We start from the raw sequence: 19,837 nt of genomic DNA on the forward strand, positions 1-19,837 counted from the left end.
TGGAACCTGATGTTTCCTACCTTCTGTATATATTGTGCTTCTCAGTCTTACAGTCAGACCACACACAATATTCTACTGGAGAAAAATAAAGAGAAAAGGTTTTACCTAAGAAGATGACTTGCACCCTGCTGGGTTGGTGCATGAAATTATGAGTAAGCGCGCTGATACTGGCTGTAAATATAACACATAACCGACAAAAAAGCACATTCTTAAACGATCCTTTACATGCCACTTTTTCTACCCTATTAAGATGCTCGTTGTTTCTTTGATTTATCTGATAATAAATTTTTGATGACTGGTAAGTCTCATAAAATTGCTCTGGTGCTGACTACACTGATTAATAAGTCTGAAGAATCGAAAGTGTCAGGAATTCATGTGTATGAATAAGTTACTGCCAAACATATATTAGGGATTCCATAAAATACAGAATAAAAAAGGTTGATCTGGTCATTTTAGCTTGTATCTGTTTTCCTGTAACAATTTACATTCAGAGTCATCATCATCTTCCATGGCCTTAAAAGAAAAAAAAAAAATCAATAGAGTAAAATCCACATGGGGGCAAAATCAAGAATAAAACTAAAATAAAAAAATAATGAATTGTTACAGACAATCAAACATGTTTCCCAGAAAAACAGAGAATTGAGAATTAGAACTCATTGCTGAGGTGACTCTTAGAGATGACCCAGTTTGAATCTCTTTCCTTTAAAATGGCAAAGCTGAAAATGGGTGTGATGAAGTTATCTGCCCCTGACCAAAGTGGGATTGGGAGCCACCTTTAAGATCAATGCTCCAAGAACAGACTTTTTTTCCCCTCTGTCTCCTCGCAGGTCCCAGCAAAGTCCATCACTGGCTATTTACGCCAGGGTGCATTATCTGAAAACATGCTCTCCATGTCTGATATCTGCCCTGCACTGCAGAAGCTAACCAGCTTTAGTTACATGAGAAGGGAATTCAGTGCCCTGGCCTTAGTAGTCTCAACCATGTCCAGTTAAGACCCCAGAAATCTCCTGAGACAAGGTTGCAAGATGGGATAAAAGGGCTCCAAATGTGGTTACTGAAACCCCAAGATAGAAGAAGAAATCCCTGATTTCTTCACATCGTACAGGGCAAAACACCAGTAGCCACCAGGCAGGACCACAAAGCAGAGAGAAAGACGATTCCACATCTACCAGTCAGGGCCCCAGAGCAAGAAGCCACCAGGAGCACAGAGGCACCCCCACCCCTGTGCTGCATCTTCTAGCCACAGATTCCTGCGAAAGGTAACAAGGCAAGGTCCGATGGTGGGTGCTCTATGGAACTCTCCCTTCTTCAACTGTCTAGCTGAATTCAACAAAGTAGAACATTCTGTAAGCTGCCCTTCACTCCCAAGGGATCTTCAGATTCTAACCAGCTTCTGTTTCAACACAGTCTGTTCTTAAAGAATGATTACAAATAAAAACACTGACCCCTCTGCCAAAACAGAACCTAACCTTGGTGTCCCTAAAAGGAAACAATGGTGAATCCTTGTGTTTTGAAAGAAGCTTTTAAGTCTGAAAGCCAAATGCCTAAGAAAGCCATTGTGGCCGGCCATCGGGGAGGGGTGGATTAGACCTCCCAGAGGCATTTAAACACAGATCAGATCAGAGATCAGATCAGTCGCTCAGTCATGTCCGACTCTTTGCAACCCCATGAATCGCAGCACGCCAGGCCTCCCTGTCCATCACCAACTCCCAGAGTTCACTCAGACTCATGTCCATCGAGTCAGTGATGCCATCCAGCCATCTCATCCTCCGTCGTCCCCTTCTCCTCTTGCCTCCAATCCCTCCCAGCATCAGAGTCTTTTCCAATGACTCAACTCTCGCATGAGGTGGCCAAAGTACTGGAGTTTCAGCTTTAGCATCATTCCTTCCAAAGAAATCCCAGGGCTGATCTCCTTTAGAATGGACTGTTTGGATCTCCTTGCAGTCCAAGGGCCTCTCAAGAGTCTTCTCCAACACCACAGTTCAAAAGCATCAATTCTTCCACGCTCAGCCTTCTTCCAACTCTCACATCCATGCATTTAAACACATTTACTGATAAAGAGAATGTGCCTACAGGGAGGCTGTGGGGGCTACAAGAGAAGAAAGACAGGGTGAAACTACAGAGAACTGAATACAGTGGAGTCACAACAGTGTTAGGGGCTGGACTGTGCGGTTACTCTGAATGTGACCATATTTGAAGACTGCAGGGTCTTTATGGGGTAATCAGATTAAACCTTAGAAAAAAACAACCTTGTTCATACCTTGATCTTGAGACTTCTAGAGCTGTTAAGATAATAAATTTCTGCTCAGTGGCTAAAACAGCCAAAATTAGGTAGCAGCAGGAAAAAAAAAAATAAAAGAAGGCAGGGTGCTTACTCAGTAACCCTGCTAAGTAAAATAACCAAAACCTCAATAACAATTTATGTATTTTCTAAACACACACAGTGTCACGGGATGGAGGAAAAAAAAGGATACACATTTTGAAGGTGATGAAACTGTATGGGTTCCAAATGAGACTGTTTGAAAACTACGACAGTAGAACACAACATTGTCTTGACCACAAACTTTTTACATTATGAGTCTTAAAAAATACATATGAAATGATATAGTCAAACACAAGAGAACAAAATCTAGAGGGTTCTTTCCTTAATAGATGATGACTAAATTGGATATCAGTAAACGTCAGTGGACATAAAACTCGTATTTATACTTTCTATCTGATTAAGTTGACAAAAATGCCTTTCATAAGATTACTCACTCTAAATCACAGTATCTAACATTATAGGAGAACACTATATTGTCAAAAATTACAAAAAACAAAACCCCAACAATGCCTGAACAGAATAAGAGATCAGAGCTCAATAAAAAATCAGCATGTAATAAAATAAGATATTACCATGTAGAGAATAGAAATTAGACAGTTTTGTTTGATTATAAAGTGCCACTTATTAATTTATCTCTCCAATAAAAACAGCAAAGGCAGGCAATAACTCATCTTAGCTGGACAGAAAGCATCCAGCATTGAACTTGAAGACTGCTGAGAGTTAATAAAGGTTATCAATATGTAGGGTGGACCACGTCTTTGAGTAGGTCAATATTTCATAGTTCGATATGATCATTTCAAGTGAGTATCATTGAAAAATGGAACTCAAAATAGTTATTTTGGAAGAGGAAGTAACCTGACAGATTTCCTTTTTGGAGTGTAGATGGAGCCTAGACTATGTTGATTTTCCTTCTGTCAAGAGGAACAAATTATCTGTATTCTATTTACCTTAAATTGATACTGTAATACATCATATTGTACATTACAGCTGCACAAGACAGGTTGAAGGCAGGCTTGAGAGTCAATATACAAGGAAGGAGGAGATGCACAGTGAAGAGGAGAGACAGACATGATTGTTTTGCTCTTTAAAATCACGCATAAAAGTCTCTTGTGGCATAAGGATCAGAGTAAACATCACTCTTCTTGCCTTGATGGAGCAGTTATGTTTTTTCTCATTTGCCCCTCTAAATTTATTCGCGACTCTTTTCATGGTAACTGCCCTAGTCATGAAATAAAGTGCAAAAAGACCGACAGAGCCTCAGCTCATTGGTTAAACGTGATCCCACAGTGCTCACCCAGCACAAAGTGGCTAGGAGTGACTGCCTCCCAGGACCAGAGAGTGAACGTGCAGACTTGAGGGAGCCTTTTCCAAAGTCTGTACTTGCATCTAAGGCACGTCAGAGTGAAAGACATTTCAGCACACCTATCAAATGGGGTTTCCTGGACACTTTCAGAAATTCCAACTTAGCCTCCTGAAGCTCGTTTCCAAACCCTGGCAGAGTTCACCTTTGACCTTTACAGCTTAAGGGGATGGAGGTTCCCTCTCAAGCTCCAGGTCCACTGGACATGTCAAATGGGCAGCACTGTCCACTTAAAAAACTGAACTGTTTCGCATAAGCTATAAAATTATAGGAAAGCTTCAAAAGGCATGTACATACTTTATACATTGAAGAAATGGACATGCACGAAGAAAAAGGAAAAATACTAACGATCCCTGAAGTACATCTGAATAACAGTGCTAAACAACTTAAAAAGAAGAAAAGTTACACTCCTTTTAAATGTAAATTACAGTAAGCAATCTATCAAAAATGGAAGAGAAAAAGAACTGTCCTGCACTCTACCTCACGTAATCTGTTTTCTTCCTTTAGAGGGGAGAGATAAATTTACCAGGGCAATTAATAGCTCATGGCTACACAAAGAAAAGAGATGATGGACCAAGTCAAAGACCAAGGGTGATGTTATGTCCTGTCCTGACCTAACTCAGTAGAATTAACATTTGTCAACTCCTTATACTGGTAACATACTAGCTGGAGAAAAAGGAATTATATGTAATTCTCATCACTGAAAGTTAACATGAGCCCGTGGCGGATTCATGTTGATGTGTGGCAGAACCAATACAATATTGTAAAGTAAAAAAAATTTAAAAATTAAAAAAAAAGAAAGTTAACATGAAATAAGGGACGAGACATGGTACCATCCAAAACACAACATATTTTATGGGTTTCCTTTTTCTCTTTGGTATTTTTTAGCAAGGTTTGTTAAATGAACACATTTGCATGCAAATAGGTCCAGAAATGTCAAAAATTTGAATCATTTTTTGTATTATGGAGGAAATGTGAGAATCCATTTATTAACTTAAAGAAAGAACCACGATCACACATGTAGCATCTATAAAGGAAATATAAATTACCAGGAGCATGATACACAGTCAGCTTTTAAAAACAATCTTTACGTCTGAAGGCTTTAGTTAGGAAAAATTGGTTCTTCTTTTTCATGTCTAATGTAAAGAAACACTGTGCTTCTCTGGCTTAGGTAGAGCTATTTTCAGATACAGTAATAAAAGAGAAAAGTCTCTGTCTTCTTGCGTATCTATTGTCACTACATAAAAGAAGTCCACTAACTGCTAGCAAGGTCCTGGCAGATTAACCCTCTCCTCCAGCCTTCTGTGATATTTATAAAACCATCTGCTTGTTCAGTGCATCCATTTTTACACTTCACCCGAAAAATAATGTTTGGAGAGTTTTATTAGAGAGGATTTCCTTCTGCAAAGGGCTGTCTTAAATCAATGGGATCACCTATTAGGTTCAAAATTTTTTAGCCTTTTGGTAGACCAGCTGTATCTATTATGTAAGGACCTTCTAAGTCAGAAGTCATTACAGGATATAGTAGTCAAGAAAGCCCAGGTATGGCTATTCTCAGACAGTAAAGAATTTGCCTGCCAATGTACAACACACCAGTTTGTGGGTTTGATCCCTGGGTCAGGAAGATCCCCTGGAGAAGGAAATGGCCACACACTCCAGGATTCTTGCCTGGGAAATCCAATGGACAGAGGAGCCTGGCAGGCTACAGTCCATGGGGTTGAAAAGAGTCGGACACGACTGAGCGACTAAACAATAACAACATGGTCACTCCAGCCTCTAACAGGTTTGCCCAAGGTGCAGAACAAAGGAAGACATTGCCTTAATTGTACAAGTAAAACAGCTTGAGAAACAATATGAAGCAGAATCAAAGTCCTTATTCCTCCTTACGAACTACACAGGATGATTTATTTTGCCAGATTTCCAAGGGAAGAGCAATTTGCCTGCATTTTCCCATCAATGCCCACCACTCCCCAAGCACTGCTTGGTTAAAATGCTTCCATTAAGTAACCTGAATAACAGTATGAATGTCTTTGTATGGGACTGAAAACAGAAAAGCAAGTGTGTGTGGCACCTTTCGATGGACAGCAAAGAAAGTCACAAGATGGGAAGAATGACGGGGAAGGAGCTTTTGAGTTATGCCAACCTGGAAATGAGGCTTTAGGACTGCCAGGCATTACAAATTGCAGCCTTCATGAGAATGCCTGTTTTCCAAATGTCGCTTTCAACCGACACCGTTTCCGCTTAACATTTGTCAAACCTCTTCTTTTGTTAAGAGTTAACATGTCAGCTTTTAAAATGGCTTGCAGTTTCCATCCACCTTCCTTGATGGAAATGTGAAAAGTGTGAGTTACTCCCTTTCACAAAGAATCTTGTCAAAGATCCTGACTCCAATCTGACTTCTCTCGGCGACCAAAAAAAAAAAAAAATCTGCCTCCTGGAAGCTTAACAAGCGGTGACGATCTGATCATAACTCTGCACAGAAACAGAAGTTACTCGACAATAGCCCGAAAACGCTAACATGCTTGTAGGGTTTGAGCGTCGACATCCAGAAGGAGCCAATTCCTTTGACAGAGGGAATAAGTGACAACGAGCGGGCAACACAATGACACCAGCCAATATGTTCCCTTTGCTGAAAGTAGGATAAATGAACAAAGAGGGAGCTCCGTCTGAGGAATCATCAGGATGCGATGAATGCCCCAAATGTACCCCAAAACAACCTCCTGAAGAGTCGCCTCTCAGCACTCTCCCAGCCCACACCTGCCCACATCCCCTCCTGTTCCATCCTCATCCACTTAAATCCCTGCCAAGTATTTTAATTCCTCCTAAACACTGACTTCCCTGTTTTGTTTCAAACATCCATGTCACCTCTTGGAGTCTGTTAAGAGTCTGGAAATGAGATAATTCATCTTCCCTGGACTGTCGCTGCTCGAGACTCTCGGAAGGCCTCTTAGGATGTGCTGGGAACAGGAAGGTCACCTTGAACCTCAACCAGGGACACGAAGGGAAATGAGATGAGCTGGTGAGTTCTTAATGCTCTCATTTAGGTAATGGGTCGATTGGTTAGAAAGGGGAGGAAAAAAAAGGAGATTCATTGGTATTTTAAGTGCCAGAATAAAAAATTAAAATGTGCTTTTATGACAGGCTGAAGATCAATATGTTAAAAAAAGGATTTTTTAATTGGAAGGGGTGTATGTGACTTATATAAAAAGAGATGAGGAAGTGAAGATTAGAAACTACAGGTTTTAGAATAAAGGATCTAAGACTAAGGTACCAAATGAGACATGTGCCTTGTTTAAAAAAATATCAGTGTAACATATAAACTGCCTCCATGCAAGTCATCACATGTACAGCTTTACAAAAGTAGCCAAATATCTGCTAATTAGATTAATTTTTTCAGAGAGTTGAGAAATCCTACAAGTCCTCTAATTATGAAGTGACTACTTAAAAAAAAAAAGAATCAAGTTTGATTTCTAGTTATATGAGGATATACAAACATATACTTATTGTTCTAAAAGAGGACCTTAAATTATAAAAATCAGTAAAACATAGTGATGGCATTTTTGCACAAGTATATTTTTTTAAAAAACAGACTGAGCGCTTGAGGCAGTGTCTTACTTGGTTCACAGTCCCTGTTTCTGGCTGGTATGTTGATCAAGGAATGAAGGTCACTGCTCCACTAGGAGAACAGGAGGGCAGAAAGCTGGGATACAGAAAGTGGTTAACATTCTTCTCTTTCCCAAGGAGGAGAGAAGGGGAGAACTCTAAGAGAATTCACTTTAGGGAGGTCCCTGCTCCCAGGAGTTTAATGTCAAGGGCATTCTCCCAGCAGAGGCGCACATACTCTTTTCAAATCAGTGAACAGAGTACTGGCTGGCACCCCTACAAAGGGGACAATGGCTCTCCCATGCTTCTCTAAGCTGTTTCATGGTGATTTAACTGGACAAAAGATAACAAAATTCTCCAAGAGGAAATCATGTAAAATATAAGCCAGTGGGCAAATTGCTTAGATGACTCTGATCCTCCAATATCAAATGCTATTGAAACAGACAAGAATATATACTCCAAACATGTCATGGACTAAGTGGATCACAGATTCCCTTTCAAATAAAGTATCAATAAACTCAGTCAACACCTCTCCTTTACCCAGAATCCTAATGACGTTCAAATAAACAGAAACTGCCTGTAATAGCACATAATTGTGATTCATTGCCTAATGACTCTAATGTACTCAAAATCCATACATTCACAATGTAATCTCTTAAAAATGAAATGAAAATTAGAAGCACTTTCTTATGCACTGTATTCTAATTCTCTGTAAATTCTAAATTAGTGTACTAGTATAAATTCTAAATTAGAGTAGATTTAAAAAATCATTAACCAGAATAAACAACAGAGTATTCCCCCCAATTCTGGAATAATAGTAGCTTAGTTTTCTGTAGTTATTATGTACAATGTTTTTCTAACAGTACACCACCCTACAAACCAAAGCACTGCATAACCTTCCATTCACTAATGAAACATTAGAGGTTAATCTAAAATTGACGTTAGCAACAATTAAGAATTTAAGAGAAACCAAACGAATAAACAGCTAATTTGCAATTATACTTTCACACATTTTCATGATGAACTAGACAAATTTCCAACCCTGAGCTATGTTCATTTAAAAAAAAAAACTATGTATAATAATTGCTCATATCTATGTGGTTCATGAAACAATAACACACCCCCTACACATCTTTCATTTTACTCTTTAGTAAGTCTTATGACATAAGATAAATACTAAGATGTCAAAAAAAAATGTTAAGGTATCATCTTAAAAGAAACCTAAACCAGGCTTTCAAGTTGCATTCGTATACAAGGATATGCATCATTTTGGCAATTTCAGTTTATTCTGCTTGAATATCATTGTTCTTTCACAGTTTACCTTCTCTGTGATTCTGTCTGCTGGAAATATACCAAAAGGAGTCCCAGATGTGTAACCAGGAACATGGCAGCAGGAGGACTCGTACTACCAGGACCACCACTGACCATTCATGGGCCAGGACTCTGCCCTGCCAGTTAAATCTGACCCACTGTTCCAACACAGATTCGGAGAAAGCCGTGTTGAGCTGGGGGGCAGGGGATAGCGCTGATACCCATAGAAAAAAAGGGAGACTCCAAACTGACTTCAGCCTTTAATGATCCCCGAGGTCTTCTCTAAGAGTTGGGATGTTAAAATTCTCACAAGTTGGTACTGGACACAAAAACAGATTCAACTTGACTATGAATTGTTTCAAGTCTTTTGCAGTTGCTTAAAACTAGAGGTGGCTAGGTTTCAGCATTAGACGGTCACTGAAGCACTGAGAGAAATGACCACTTCAATTTGGGGGTGGTGAGCCGGAGGAGCAGAAAATAGTAACAGAAGACACAGTAACAACAGAGCAGGTGGAGGGGGCAGAATTCCTTCTCACCTGAACATACTGAGGAAAAGAGAGGCGGGAATACTTAGGTTTTAATGCTGGACCCCCCAGGGGTGCCCTGGACCAGAGGGAAGGACTTGAAAGATTTTGATGCTGTGACTTAAGCCAGCTGATCCCTCCTCGTTTTCTGTCTTATCTTTTCTCTTAAAGAAGAGAATGATGCTTTCTTAGTATGCTCTACTGATTTTATAAATAAACCACTTAACAATTTCGTTCACAACATTTGTTATTCTCTGCATTCAAAGGAGAAAAGAATATGTTCTGATCTTAATGTGTCTGGTGAATTTCCTTAGTGCCATGAATATTCAGCCAGTTTAATACCTTAAAAGATTTCTAAACAAAACTAGTATAAGTTTCCTTTGACAATGTGAATGAAAAATAGTCTATAAATAAAGACAATTACTATGTCTGGTTGTTAAGCTGGCATAATTATAAATACCATAAAACCAGTCGATTTCAGAAAATCATTGTCTACTTACTATTTGTACGTCTCGGAGCGGATGTATTCAAAAACATGGGACACGCCAAGCTGGAACTGGTCAGCGATAGGGGTAACCCAGGGATTGTTCTCTGCTTTGAATATCTGCTTCTGACCAGTTAAATCCAAGTTTCCTAAAAAGACGGAGAGAAAAAAAAATGAAGGTCATCTAACCAACAGAAATCAAATTCAAGAAGTAATTCATGCCCAGTAACCACAGCACAACCTTAAGCATCTTCTGAGTCATTTGTTTTAAAAATATTTAGCCCAAGTCATTGCTAGTCTACAAGCCATGTCAGTGATTGAATACTGACACAAGAGATTAGGAAGGAAGGGAAGGCGATGAGGAGAGAGGGCAGAGGGAGTAGAAGAGGTAAGAAGGAAGTAAACTTGGAAGGAATTCACACAAATGTAGCATTTGCTTCATTTTTTCCAGTATTTGCTAAACGAACAAAAACGGCCTTCCAGGATTGAGAGAACCCTTAATATCAGGACATCCCCCAATTTCACCTTGACAGTGTGCATCACCATCTGTCCAGTAAGACTGAAACCTGATCCAATCAACACCGCTTTTCATCAAAGCAGGACACAAGTGAAGAAAAATGAGAACACTGCCCATGTAAAACTACTACTGCCTCACTCGGGTACCATAAGCACATCTCAGAATCAGCACTAAACGCATCTCAGTAACATGGTTAAGGGTAGAGATGCACACATATATATCCTACCTATTCACAAATTACCTGTAAAAAGCATTTCCTCCTTTGATTCTCCAGCAGTCCCTAAAGTCAGTAATTGACATCACTTTACAGGTAAGAAAAAACACAGAAACTTGGGGAAATTAAGTAATATCTCTAAGAACAGACAATGTAAGAGTAGGGATTTGAATCTAAGCCTCTGGCTCCAAATCTCTTATACATTTCTACAGTGTTTGGTGACGCTAACAGGTTACATGTCAACCTAGATCAACCAAACATGAGCTAATGAAGGTAGCCAGCATCTGGGTACCACGTGTTGCTGAATCAGTTGATTATGTATGTTTTTCTGTTTGGCATATTTGAAAATGGAAAAGGGAAGTGTGAGAAAGAGCTTCAAAGAACATGCCTGCCTATAAGAGAGACAGACAGAGATGTTACACAGTAGAGCTGCATGTGGTTTAAATGGCAGTCAGCTGGTTCACCAACTTCCTTGCCCTCAAAGTCCTACGGAAGATGTCCATTTTCAGAGCCCTGGTCTACAGTTCTAAGGTTTTTGAACACAGACACCTAGCAATTATTCTTTACAGGACACAATCCAAGTACCATTTCTGTCCTGTTCCGAGGCTCCAACTGCCAATTTTGTCATAACAAATAACTTCAGGATATGGGAAACATATTCTAAGGATGCAAGCACTGCACAAAGCACAGCATTTCCCAGCTAATCTGAACTTCAGAAATGAGAAGATAATGTTTACTAGGACAGTGATGCAGTATTTCTTCTTAAAACAGAAGAAACGATGATACTCTGAATCTGCCTTCTTTTTGTTATATTGACAGACCTTGTTGTATCAACACTTCACTTTATTGTGCTCCGCACATACTAATTACATTTTTTATAAAGTAAAGGTTGTGGCCACCTCACATCCAGCAAGTCTGTCGGTGCCATTCTTCCAACATCACTTGCTTACCTTTTGTATCTCTGGGTCACATTTCAGTAATTCTCTTCATATTTTAAGGCTTTTTAACGTTATTATTTATGTTATGGTGATCTGTGATCAGTGATTTTTGATGTGACTACTACATGTCACTGAAGGCTCAGATGATGGTCAGCAGTTTTTATCAGTAAGAAAATTTTTAATATTTGTTTATTTTTGGCTGCACTGGGTCTTGGTTGCTGCGCATGGGCTTTCTCTAGCAGCGGTGAGTGGGGTCTACTCTCTAGATGTGGTGTGCAGGCTTCTGATTGCAGTGGCTTCTCTCGTTGCCAAGCACAGGCTCCAGAGCTCATGGGTTTCAGTACCTGTGGGTCGGGGGCGCTAGAGCTCGGGCTCAGCAGTTGTGGTGAATGGGTTGAGCTGTGGCATGTGGGATCTTCCCAGACCAGGGATGGACCCGGCAATGGCAGGTGGATTCTTGAACAATGAACCACCAGGGAAGCCCGTCAGTAAGACATTTTTAACTAGGTATGTACATTTTGGGGCTTCCCGGGTAGATCAGCTGGTAAAGGATCCACCTGCAATATAGACAGACCCCAGTTCTATTCCTGGGTCAGGCAGATCCCCTGGAGAAGAGATAGGCTACCCACTCCAGTATTCTTGGCCTTCCCTGGTGGCTCACACAGTAAAGAATCCGCCTACAATGTGGAAGACCTGGGTTTGATCCCTGGGTTGGGAAGAACCCCTGGAGGAGGGCATGGCAACCCACTCCAGTATTCCTGCCTGGAGAATCCCATGGACAGAGGAGCCTGGCAGGCTACAGTCCATGGGGTCACAAAGAATCAGACACAACTGAGCAACTAAGCACAGACACAGCACATGTACATTTTTAGACGTGGCGCTATTGCACAATTAACAGACTACAGTATAGTATAAATAAAATTTTTATATGCAGTGGGAAACCAACAAACTTGAGTAATCTGCTTTATTGTGGTATTTGCTTTATTGTGATTGTCTGAAATGCAAACTACAGTTATCTCAGAGGGGTGCCTGAATGAACGTGAAGCTATTCGGAATAACAGAGGAAAAAGAGACCAATGGAAAAGTGATCCCTATTTCATAAAATGCTTTTAAAGAAAACCAATATTATGAAAGAGTGAGAGAGTAATCCATCATGATATTTCCAAAGCTATTTAAAATCTGCTGGTTAAGTACAAAAATAAGTAGATACATTTCTCTCCAAGATTATCAATATTGTCAATTTCCTCATCTTAATGGTTAAACATCATTAGTCAGATATTAAATCACTTGGGAAATTAACGGGCTTTATTCTCTGCACCATGAGTCAGAAAACTGCTTGGGATAAGTGGAAATGCAAATGTTGCACATACTGGGTTTAGCCAAGTACCCTACAAAGGTGTAACACGGCTGGCAGTGGACTGCTGTTCATATATTTTGCTTTTATCTTTACTTGGACACGAGACAAGTTTTTCAGCTTCCCAAGAATCGAACTGATTGCTTGTTTAAATTCTGCTATAATGCTCTTTTCCTCATTTGCTATACCCTATGTCCTCCTGTCCATATCATTGTCTCATTACTTCTTTTTCTCCAATTTCCACACTCCTAAAAATGAATAGAACAGAAGTTTCTGGGGAAAGTCTTAAATTTACAAACAAGTCTGTATTTCTGAAGTGTCATGTTTAAGTTTTTAAACTATTTTTCGGCTGTGCCACTCGGCATGTGGGACCTTAGTTCCCTGACCAGGGACTGAACACGTGCCCCCCTGCACTGGAAGCTCAGAGTCCTAATCGCTGGCCCACCAGGCAAGTTCCTGACATGTCGTGTTTTAAATGCACGGTATATTATGTTGTGCAGTATAGACAGCACATCCTTAGACAGCACGGTCACTGAGGGAAGGGCCGAGTGACCAGGTAATAGTAACGACAGGGCAGAAATTCACTAAAAAGTTGGGGGGTTACTAGAGGTAAAAGCCTCTTTCTTAAAACATTCACCTAATTGACAGCCTACACTTACTCAATATCCTCCTCCTGCCTCCGAGCCCTGCCCACTTACATTATCAGGGAATCAACTGTGAAAAGAAATAATCAATGAGACCTTTGGAAAAAATACGTCTTCTAAAATGGGTAACCAAAAAAAAGAAAAAAAAAAAGCCATGAAAAGCATAAATTACATAAAGATGTGAACTAATTCCTAAGCAAAGGAGATTTCCCTGATAGAGGTGTTTCTGCTCTAAATATCTTTCTTCCTCATCCCCCCAAATTGGTTAGTCTAACAAAAAATCCAGTCTAACTTTCCCATGGGTAGAGTGTATCTGATGAACAAGCTTCCTGGACTCTGTCATTCACACACATTACCATGAACTAACTTAACTGGACTGCTTTCCTATTTAACCTCTGGTTCAGATGGGTATCACAGGAAAATGACTTAAAAAAAAAAAAACAAAACTCTGGGGAAGGAGGAGGGTCAAAAGAGGAGAAGTAGCTGTGTCTGGAGCACAGAGGATTTCTTGGCTTGCTGTATTTTCAAGGCTCTGGGTCAGTGTGAGAGCAATGTGGACCAGGGAAAGTTTCAGAAGGACCCCACAGACAGGCCTGTTTTTCCAAATTTGCCCAGGAGAGCAGGAGAGGAAGACTACTCTCTTCTTTCCCAGCCTGCATCACCAGCTCCCTCCCACCCAGGTGCAGGGTTTGCCTGAGACAGACTGGCTTCTGGGGCCACTTGCTGCAAGGCCTCCACCTAGACATCTCTCCTGGAGGAATGAAATACAAAGAAACTATATGGGACTAAAAGTAAGTTTGCGCAAGCACAGCTGGGGCAAACATGGACGAAAGATACAAAAAGACCAAAAAAGCCCTTTCGCCACTTCTAAAGAGCCTGGAGCAAAAACTAGGTGTTGGCAACTGCAAAAGCAGGGTACTGTGCTCCCTACCCTGCCCTCAATACCACCTAAGTGGTGGGCAAACCACCTAAGCCACCCCTCCAGCCCGATCCTTGGACACACTCCTGTCTTCACCCCATATAAAGAACCAGGTCCCTCACCCTTGGGGACTGAGCAAGGGAATCTATTACTTGTTCTCACTCCTCCCTGCTGCAACAGGAGCCCCGATAAAGCCTTGCCTGAATTTGGCCTCTAGTCAGTTTCTACTGATTGGGGAAGGACACGAACCCTCATTGGCAGACATGCCCACTAATCCAAAACTACAGGTATGTTATGAACGGGTTTTAATGGATCATCCTTGAAATCAACATACAGGTACAGGAAAGAACAGCCTGTACTCTCCTACCAGCAACCTACAAACCTGCTTTCCAATGTACCTCGTCTCATGTTCACTTAGTAACAGCCTCTGACTAAGCCTGTAGTCTTTTTAATGGTAATCCTCTAAAAATAATGTACTTAAGTTCGATGCTCCCTGGTTGCCACATATGGAAAACAGACCTGGGGGAATAACGTCAAGAAAGGAGGTCAGCTCTGTACCCTGGACCCTCTTGTCTGAGACCTCGAACCCTCCAGAGAGCTGTCAGTCCCTAGCTATGTCTCTATTTAAGCACTATCAATGGAGACACAAGAGGCAGAGGATGACGCTAATTACGCCTGCTAACTGGAGCACGCAGGACCTGCGGGATGCAAGCTGGACGTGGTTGATTCGGGGAAGAGGAATCTTATGCTGATGAAAGTTGGAGTACAAAGAACGGACCAGAGGCTGCTTGTGAGCATTTTTATTTCTATCACTTCAAACTCATCTGTGCACTCTAGCTGGAGGAGGGGGATGCTAGAGGGATGGAGTTACCCTCCCCCACTCCCATTTATTTACCTTAGTGTCAAACAATCCTCACTCAGATTTAATACCAAACTTCAGATTCACGGGTGCTTCATGGAATACTGGAACTGGGAAGCCTAGCAGAAAAGCATGATTCATGTTCACTGACATGGGGTGTGTGTGTTGGGGGGAGGTGTGAAAAGACCACACAGTAGCTTTGTGGTGGATGCTATGCTTTTTTCTTAACAAAGAACCACGAAACCCATGCTTCAGGTCCACAGCGCACCTTAAAGCAGGCAACTATTACAGATGACAGAGATGGAAACCGCACGAGCCAGAGCCTGCGCCAGCACCGACTCTACGAGCTGTAAGCAGACTCAGTGGAAGGGGACATGCCTGTTTTATTTTCTGAGTTAATGTCACTGGTGAAGGATGCAGTACCTGCTTCGGTGCAGCTGCGATCCTCCCAGCTGGCTTGGTGTCTCTCGCTTTCTCACCTCCCTCTGAACGAACGCAGCAATTTCAGAAGAGGGTTAAGATAATTAGAAGAAAGCTCGGCCATCATCCCATGTGAAAAGCTGACACCTGGCTCCTGGGGGCCCGGCAACAAGTTCCTCCGACCTCAGCCAAGCTCATCCATCAGCTGTCTGAGGCGGGTTCCCTCTGCAGTAATAACATGCAGGGAGCATCTCAGCGTCCCGTCAGTCAGGCTGCGGGAGCCCTAACTTGCCGCACGCTTGGCTGGCTCCAGTTAGGAGTCCTTGCCCATCTCCTTTATTAGAAGCCTGAGCAGCGCTCCGGTGCTGTTCTAACAAGGATCAGGCAGCAGGATTAAGCACTGTGACAAAGAGGATCTAATAAGCTAGAAAGGGGTGCACCCACGGACATGCTGGCTGCCTCCCAGACACACATTCCCTCTGCTCGCTCTCCGGTGGGGAGGCCCGGGCCATGTGGGGAGCCAGCCCGCACCGTGATGAGCGGTGACCCTCTGACCGGCACTGCCCTTAAGATCATCTGTCACTCACAGGCTGCTTCTGAAATTGCAAATTGGATTTTCCATTTTATTACCTGCAAAGGTACCACATGTACTTCATTCCAGAGCCTCGAGTACAGCAGCTCTGCCATGCGACTGTATTTTGTAAAGGCTAAAGAAAGCATGGAAAACAAGCATTCCCCTGGCTAGTGATACATGTGATCGGATGGAACGGGCCTTGTGGCCCCACTGATAAGCAGACTTGTTTGCATGTATAGAAATGGGTTGTCTTCATAATCCTACTGATAAGAATTCTTCCTGAATACTCCAAATCCTGAAACGTGTGGCCAGGAACATCATTTATTGCATATTAAGCAATCAAGGCAACCTGGGCAAATTTTTCATGTCATTGAAGCATCATTCCCTCCCTCCCTAATTCCAAAATCTGCGGAGCACTTTTTAAATGACTGCATCCTAACAGCCAGGCTCCCTTGCTCATGAAACTCTAAGGCCATCGTCTAACAAGGTAAAACTAGCAAACCGTGGCTGATGGGGTACTCTATCATCAGTATACTGGATTTGCCCAAACTCAGGAAACTGATTCGCTGCTGAAGGGGTCTAGATGGGACATTATGACAGCTGAGAGATCACCTCTGCTCTGCAGTGAATCCACACACAGGAGCTAACCACAAGCAACTCCAGCACAAAATAAAAGCGACATTCAGGGCTGCTCCAAATATAAACAGATATTCTACATGTAAATCCCTAAGCTTATTACTATGTAAGAGGCTTCTAATTACAGAAGTGCATGATGACAGCTGGAGATGGAAAGCTTCTATCTTTTTCACTTCTTCAGCAACAAACTTTACTGAATGGAAAACGAGCATAAGGCTTATAAAATCATGCTCACATTGGAATAATAAATGTTTGCTATAATAAAACACTGGAAACAACCAGAATGTTCAATAGGTGAGAAGCAGAATAACATGGCTACTCAATGAAGTGTTATCAGGTTATTAGAACAAATGACAAAGACTTGTATGTTTTGATTTAGGAAGAGATCTACACCCTAATTTTTAAAAATTCGGGGTATACTAAGTTTGTTATGATTTCATTTTTGAAAAAAAAGGTATAGAAGAAAGAAATCTCATATTAGGTATATGAGGAAATGTTTAAGTGAAAAAGAGAAGAGAAGGACACATATCAAATTGTTAATATGGGTTTTCTCAAAGAGGGGAAATGAAGGTGGGGAAGGGATTTGAACTCACAGAATAAAAGGTAAATTATTTATTTCCTTTCTCAAGAACTCCATGTGATTACAAGTATGAATTATTTTTACAATTAAATAAGAATAAGGTGAATGAAAAGGATATCATCAGAAGTAATTCAAAATATAAGACGGATGCTAATTGGTACAAAGGCAGTGCCTTTGATTTAAAATGGCATCATCCCACTGCAGGAACAGCCTGATGGTCTGCTAAGCCCTAACTGGATTGAGAAGCAGGGTCTGAGGCTGCTGCTTTTTCTGGGCATCATCGATGCAGTCCAAGTAGGCTGGAATGTCTCATGACAGCTCTCAAATTTATTCTGTGGGGAATTCGAGGCCACACTGTCATTCTGGCAATTGTCTGCTTAGCCTTCTGGGAACACATTTTTAAAACAGGCATTTAGCTCTCTTAATACATATGATGCACTGCTGCTTTGTGAAACATACTAAAACTGTGACTCTTCCGATCTAGTCAAGGGAAGCATACAATTTAAATGAAAGAGATTTTGTAAAAAGCTCAACACCCTGCCAAATGGCTTCAACTACAGCGGCCTCTGACTTACGCATGTATTGTGCGGAGGAGTCCAGAAGCCCTTTTAAAGAATGAAGAAAAATATCACTTTACAGTTTTCCCCAGTGCCCTTCTTGGCCATGTGACATCTGTGTTCCAGGTTAAGATGGACTAGAAAAGGGTCTCTCAGTCGCTGGTAAATACAATTCCCCATCAACAGAGCCATGGTCATCCTGAGGGCTCACCACCATCGCTGCTTTATTCAGCAAGTCCCTGTCCATGGAGGTCCAATGAATAACTCATGTGGTAAACCTGGCCTTTGTGTAGGATTTCCCCATTATTCTTCTAAAGGTGGGAGGAAAAAACCTTACTTTTGCTTAACAGATGTCCCTTTTATTGTTTATATTACATCAAGAAGCATATTCTTTTTTTAAAAAAATATTTATTTATATATTTAGCTGTGCTAGGTCTTACGTTGCATCATGTAGGATCTAGAGTTCCCTGAGCAGGGATTGAACTCGGGCCCCGGCATTGGGAACACTGGATCCTAGCCCCTGGACCACCAGGGAAGTCCGCAGGAAGTGTATTCTACAGCCCAGTGGGTGTGGCTCTGGAAGCCACACACCATTCACTGGCTTTCTGACCAAATGACCTTGGGTAAATCCCTGTGTTTTCTGAGCTTCAGTTTCCTCATCTGCCAAGTGGGGTTAATGGTACCAATTGACAGGATTGTGGACAGGAGCCCAAAGGTGTATAAAGTCATTCTCTACCCTGGAAAGCACTACATCAATATAAAATGCTCTTCATTATTATGCTAAGCGAAATCTGCAAAGGAGAGAAAAATGTATCCTGGAAAACAATTTGCCTAAAACAGAGATTCACTCAGGGAATTCATCTCCTGAAAGTTAAAGTCGCCCAGTCGTGTCTGACTCTTTGCAACCCCATGGACTATACAGTCCATGGAACTCTCTAGGCCGGAATACTGGAGTGGGTAACCTTTCCCATCTCCGGGGGATCTTTCCAACCCAGGGATTGAACCCAGGTCTCCCACATTGCAGGCGGATTCTTTACCAGCTGAGCCACAAGGAAGCCCAAGAATACTGGAGTGGGTAGCCTATCCCTTCTCCAGCAGATCTTCCCGACCCGGGAATTGAACTGGGGTCTCCTGCATTATATCTCCTGAAATAGAATGCAAAATAAACATACATTTGCCTGGTAGTACCCTTTCAAGGAAAAGGCCCCCAAGTTCATAAACTTCTCAAAGGTCTGTGATCAACAGTAGGGCCATGGGGCTTCCCTGGTGGCTCAGTGCTAAAGAACTGCCTGCCAATGCAGGAGACATAGGTTCAATCCTTGATCCAGGAAGATCCCACGTGCCATGAAGCCAACTAACCCCGCACATCACAAATACTGAGCCTGGGAGCCGCAACTACTGAAGTGTCTGTACCCTAGAGCCTGTGCTCTGCAACAAGAGAGGCCGCCACAATGAGAAGCCCGTGCACCAAAACTAGAGAACAGCCCCTGCTTGCTGCAACTAGAGAAAAGCCATGCAGCAAAGACGGCCCAGCACAGCTGTAAATAAAATAAAAATAAGCGAAAATAAAAACAAAAAGCAGGGCCAATAAGAAATTTAGGAATGCTGATTTCATTCCCTAGAAGACTGAAGGGTGGCAGTCTGCAGCACCCCACGAGGGTCGGGTCCCAGAGCGCATTAGGTCATTCAGCGTCCTCCCAGGCCTCACTGTCCTTTCACTGAAGTCCCCCAGTTCAAGAACAATGTTCTGACTGCCTGGGAAGTTGGAAATGTAAGCACCAATGAGAAAGCCCCAGTTACCCCAGAGATCCCAAGGAGACATCCCTGAATATCAACAACATAAACTAGATAAATGGATGTTCAAGGAATAAGTTCCAGCACTCACAACTTCTTATAAGATCAATAAAGGTATCACACCCTTCGGTCATCTATTCCAAGTACAGATGTGTAAGAATTCTGAAACTGAAACCAACTATCTTATTTGATGAAGAGCAACATGATGTGAGTGGAGGAAAGACCT

At 41.8% G+C, this 19,837-nt stretch overlaps 1 protein-coding gene across 2 annotated transcripts in view; it reads right to left on the bottom strand.

Annotated features, from left to right (window-relative positions):
• Positions 1-19,837, bottom strand: part of RSU1 (Ras suppressor protein 1) — a 207,380-nt gene that overhangs the window by 88,282 nt on the left and 99,261 nt on the right. For both annotated transcript variants that reach the window (XM_005214283.5, NM_001040601.2), the window contains one exon: positions 9,622-9,754. In XM_005214283.5, the coding sequence (XP_005214340.1) occupies positions 9,622-9,754 (133 nt within the window). The remainder of the gene's footprint in view (positions 1-9,621; positions 9,755-19,837) is intronic.

This window comes from Bos taurus, chromosome 13 (genome assembly GCF_002263795.3).
Source record: "Bos taurus isolate L1 Dominette 01449 registration number 42190680 breed Hereford chromosome 13, ARS-UCD2.0, whole genome shotgun sequence".
NCBI classification, from domain to species: domain Eukaryota; kingdom Metazoa; phylum Chordata; class Mammalia; order Artiodactyla; family Bovidae; genus Bos; species Bos taurus.